This window comes from Papaver somniferum, chromosome 2 (genome assembly GCF_003573695.1).
Source record: "Papaver somniferum cultivar HN1 chromosome 2, ASM357369v1, whole genome shotgun sequence".
NCBI classification, from domain to species: Eukaryota; Viridiplantae; Streptophyta; class Magnoliopsida; order Ranunculales; family Papaveraceae; genus Papaver; species Papaver somniferum.
This window is the reverse complement of record NC_039359.1, coordinates 69,718,885-69,724,499: the sequence shown is the minus strand read 5'-3', so window position 1 is coordinate 69,724,499 and position 5,615 is coordinate 69,718,885. Positions and strand designations below refer to the sequence as shown.

At 34.9% G+C, this 5,615-nt stretch overlaps 1 protein-coding gene across 1 annotated transcript; it reads right to left on the bottom strand.

Moving 5' to 3' along the window:
* Positions 1-4,078: 4,078 nt before the first annotated feature.
* On the bottom strand, positions 4,079-5,362 carry LOC113351324 (F-box protein At3g07870-like). Its single transcript, XM_026595331.1, has 2 exons — positions 4,448-5,362; positions 4,079-4,327 (listed from the first exon to the last, which is right to left on the bottom strand). The coding sequence occupies exons 1-2, from the start codon at positions 5,360-5,362 to the stop codon at positions 4,079-4,081; spliced, it is 1,164 nt and encodes a 387-aa protein (XP_026451116.1).
* Between the last annotated feature and the right edge of the window lie 253 nt (positions 5,363-5,615).

The following is a 5,615-nucleotide window of genomic DNA, read 5'->3' as shown; positions in this document are numbered from 1 at the left end:
ATTGACGTGGGTTTAAAATGCAGTAATGTAGATATAATGTGGCGTGTCCAGTAACTCAATTGAGCTTTCTTCATCGGTCGTTTTCCAGATACCATAAAAATTATTTATTTGGGCCAAGAGATTAATTGAGACTAATTAACCATTGGTTTGGGCTGGCAAATATAAGATCCAGATTCTAAACTATATTATCTTCCATTCAGGGTCTCGAATCATTTTCCAATTCTCTTAATTACGGAACTTGAGAGCTGCAAGCCTAGAAATTCTTAGAAATTTTATAGATGCTGGCTTAGAGATTCGTCATGTACCGTGCTTATTAACCAATCATGGAATTCTTCAATAAGGTCTCACAGTTTAGCTGCGAAACTGATTATCACCAGGAAAGATTTATCTAGATGGAACATGGAAGAGTTTGGTCACATTGGTAATCACATAAAATATTTTTAAAAGCAGTTATCATATCTTGAATCTCTTCCTTATAGTGATGATACTAGGAATCAAATCCAACTTATTGTTGATATCTAAGTCATTGGGAGAAAATAAAAGATGAATTCTAACAACAAAAATCAGGAGATAATTGGATTAAAGATGCAGTTAACAATGCGGCTTATTTTCACTCCATGGCTTATAGGAAAATATCTAGAAACAATATCACCGCTCTTAGAGATTCAATAGGTAAATGGTACATAAAAGATAGGAATTAGCTAATTTTCTTAAAAGTCATTTCTCTTCAATATCTTCAACCACTTCTCCCCAGCTTCACAACTCCTCTTTCCATCTCACTCAACTAGTCATTATTCAGGCAGACAATGAAATGTTATTGATGATACCAACAAAATAATAAATACTCCCTTCATACCTATTATATAGGAGGAATATTGCATTTTCCTTGTACCATTAGATAGGCGAGTGGCAATTTCAAGATGGATTTTAACCATTTTACCCTTATTTATTTTGCTTGGTTATCTTCACAATTGAGTTAATGTCTCTAACATAGGGAAAATAATAAATGGTAAAACAGGAAAAAACATGGGTATTTATAAAATCAAGAAACAATTCTTAATCTAAGAGATTTTAACAATGGGATATTATTGGTGATGAAAGAACCCTCATGGACCAAAACTTCTTTAAAACAAAGAAAATGCCATATGATATTAATCAAGCTATAACCTGTTTGATTCCAAAATCACAATATCCTGTTATTCCAAATGATTAAAGGCCAATCGGCTTATGTAATTGTTCCTACAAAATAATTTCAAAACTTCTTGTACTAAGAATGAAAACATTGTTGGAAAAGATCATCTCTCCCTTTCAATTTGCTTATGTCCCTAGAAGATTCATTATTGACGGTATTATAATGCCTCATGAGCTAATTCACTCCATCAAATAATCAAAAAAGAAAACATGATTAGTTGCTCTTAAACTAAATATGTCAAAGGCCTGTGATATTGAATGGGATTTTGTCGATAAAATGATTCTTCATTTGGGCTTCTGTGAAGAATGGAGAATTATCATTCAACAATGTATTTCTACGACATCGCTTTCTATCAGGCTCAATTGTAGTATTTACAACTCTTATATTCCATCCATAGGGTTACGTCAGGGAGACCCATTGTATCCCTACCTCTTCATCATGTCCATGAAGTTCCTCTAAAGATCCTTGGAATATGCAAAGATCAATAAACAGATTCATGGAATTCGAGTTACTCACAAGTCAATCCAAATTAATCATCTTCTTTTCGCTGATGATTGTATATTGTTTTTCCAAGATGATTCAATAGGTCTTGCTCATAACTATACTTCAGCAACTTGGTAGTTTGTCTGATCAGGTGATAAATTTTGCAAAAGATGCTGCTTTCATCTCTAGTGACATTTCTCATATTAAAAAGCTAAGCATAGTTAGAAAACTGGGAGTTAGACAACTTTTCTCTACTGATAAACATTTGGGGCTACCAATCCTTCTTGGAAAGTCTATATCTAACTCCTTCAATTCTATTCGGGAATATTTTGAAAATAGGTTTTAAGGATGGAGTGAATCATTGTATGTCAGACTATAAATAGAATCTTAATTAATAAGCTCCTGGTAGAAAGTACGGAAGCTTGGACTCCTCCACCTAATCATCAACTGAAAATGAATATAGACGCATATTTTGACCACTTTACTAAGAAAATTGGTATTGACCTAATCATAAGAGATTCTACAGGTACATCCAGAGGCATTAGAGGCATGCACTTCAATGGAAGATTAGATGCAGATCAGGAGGAATGCTTGGCCATGAAACATGCAATACTGTAGGCCAAGGACTTGAAGTTACATAATATTATCTTTGAATCGGACTGTCAGAATGTTGTTAGTTCTATCAGCAATGTCATCCCCACGGTTCACTGGATGAATCAATGGCTTGCAGATGAAAAAAGGCATCTAGTTTCCACTTTTCTGTTTTTTTGTTGTAAGTCATATGAAAAGACCTGCTAATAAAATAGCCCATGTAATAGCTAATAAAGCTAGAGCTAACAATTCCTTGATTTTTTGTGTAACATCCGAGAAGATTTTGCAAAAATTATAAAGGACTGGATGGTTAGCAAGAAATTATGTAATATTAAGGCTTGAATAAAAGTAGATCTTTGCATCAAAAAGAAAATAAAAAAAATTATAGGTTTGTCATTTCAATTAAGCTTGCGTATTTTAAGTTTGAGGTGATTCTTTTTGAGGAAGAGTACGAAGGTTCATTTAAGGTAGGTGATTCTCCATTAGAACTTCTTAACAGATCCATTAATATTAGTAGAATTTGTAAGATCTCAACTGCCTGATATGGGAGACAATGAGATTCCATGCATGTCAGAAAAGCTCGCCTAGAAGTGTAGATGGTATGCAGCATACTTTTTTTAGCTAGTGCATTTGCAGAGGAATTAATTATATTCCATTATGCAATTGCAAACCAAGGCAGCAACCCAAAATGGAAAGCAGTTACTACTTCCCTAGAATTTGATGTAAAACAAACCTTCAAAAAGTTAACCTTGAATAGCCTACTCACCACCACCTGAAACTACTATCACAAATCTTCCATCCCAACTCCTGCCTATAATTACATTACCCAACTTCACCAGGGTTTTCCCCTGGAAGCTCCATCTTAACAAAGTAGAAGTACCTGATTTACTTTTAAGATTTCCACCTTCAAGTTGTTCACCAGTACCGCATTATGAATAAAAGTTTATTTAAGACACACCTATTAAAGCTTTTACTACTGATTCGTAAACATAATGAAGGGTTCGATGATTGCTTACATTTACATGAACAATTGTCTTCTATTTGATCAATAATGATTGGCAGAAGAAAACAAAATGGAAAATAATGTTTTTGACCGTCAGAGAAGAAAACAAAACGGAAAACAAGTTATCATCCGAACCTATGTTTTTTGTCAGCCGAACCGTTTCTATAGTCAGTAGATTTAGGTGGTAACAATTCAATTTTTTGACAAATCCAATTTAAGAAAATGATATTAAACATTGTTTAGAAGTCTACCTTTGTACGTATAAACAAATCATAATTATCTATTAGTTCATCCGATCTCAAAAGTCTAATTTCTTATTATTCTTCTTTAATAAACCTTAACTTAAATAAATCAAAAAAAAATCCAATTGAAATTGAAACGAACACTATATAATCATCGCTGACAATAACCACTGATCATTAATATTAACTACTGATTATTAGTATTAGATTCTAATTATTATCATTAACACTAATGAAATAAAGGCATATTGTCATGATAAAAATATGACAGGATATGGGATTATTGATTTTACCACACAGTGACTCTATCTTGTCATTACCTTGTATGGCTGAAAATAGGATTCTTACTAAGCGGTGAATTATATATGCAACTCGATATGTAGAGATTTTTGCAACTCAGTTATCCAAACAACAATGACTAGATGTAATCTTGAATTTATATTCGGGGCCGTACCCTGCCTTAGAAAAATACCACACAAACTAGCCATTCAATATCTCTAGGATGTTAGTAATCAAATCCAAAGATATATATATATATATATATATATATATATATATTATCCTTAACTAAAATGATCTCCCGAAAGGCTCGAACCCGAAACAAGTTGTATCAATTTCCTCACCAGGAGCAACTCGGTATACCTCATCAGCAACATCATCCCATGGAGTACGAACCGGGCGTGGAACCCGTCGTGGAAGAGCTGTTGTGTATCTCTTTGAATTTTCTCCCGTAGCTTCCAACGACGCAAAGGTGTTTATGTGAGCAATTGCTTCGACATGCCTGATATAATCAGTTGATGCGTCGTTGGAAATCATCTTCAAAATTGTGGTTTTCATGTCATAACAATAAAGCACAGATTCATCGCATAAGAATATGATCTCTCCGTTGTTTGTAAGTAAAATCGGCTAAAATTTCCCTCCACGAAAGCCTGTTACGGCTTCAAATAAGTCTATAACAAACTCGGTACACCAGGTCTCCTTCGATTCGCTACTTTCTATCAAGTAACAGATTTCTACTGCACTGGACCAATTTATATAAAGACACAAATGCCTTCCGAGTGCTACAAGTCCGCAGTCACGGTTTTTCATATAAGGAGGGACTGGTAGGAATCGAAACTCTTCATTAGCCAAGTCGAAGGCCACAACTTTGTCGTACGAAATCCAGTAAATAGCATCATTTGCATAAGTACCACTCTTCTCCAGTCCATACAAAACTGTACCTAAAGCTCTCCACCCACAACCACTGCCAAGTGTGTATACTTCAACATTTCCATCAGCGAACCCGTTGTTTTTGTAACGGATTCTTACAACCTTATACTCATCGGTTGATTTAACGTACCCAAATCCACATGCTATACGACCATACATGTAAACCTCTCCTCCCTTTACACGGCCAAGATCAGGCTCAACTAGTTGAGGAAGATAAACGTATTCTCTGGTAAGGGGATTACAAATATAGATGGGATCTATAACCGAATGGTGGTGTTGAAATGCACAAACCAAACCACTGCAGGAGCCAACTAAGTGATTATACGAAACATTATTGTGCATACGAGGATGATAGACCCTTTTCAGATTTTGATTGTAAATGTATTTCTCATCAACGCTAATCCTATCACTTACTTGTCCTCCGTTGAAAAGTAACGTTCTGTTGCCGGACATGGAAATGCGGCAAGCAAAAAAGAGACATGGCTCCTCCACCTGAAGCTGGCGTCTGAGGTGCATCTTAGTAAACTCACTTCCGCGGATGAGAGTTCCAAAACGTTTACAAACTAATTTGCACTCCAAGATAGATTCAACTGGAACCCTAGAAAGGAGTTCTACTAAGATATCCGTGGGAAGAGAATCCATTAGCGATCAAGCTTGTAGTAAGTAGTAATAACACAAATCAAAAACCAAAAAGTGAGTTCTAAGTTGAGACAATCAATCAATCAATCTCCAGTGCTTGGATGACCGACAAAATCTTCGGTCGATTTGCTTTTCTAGTATGCTAAAGGCCTTATTTTCTATATATATATATATATATACCCCTCATCAAAGTATACTAAGACCAAGAAAAGAAAATCTTACCAGGAAAGAAAACGAAATCCTAATAAGAAACGGA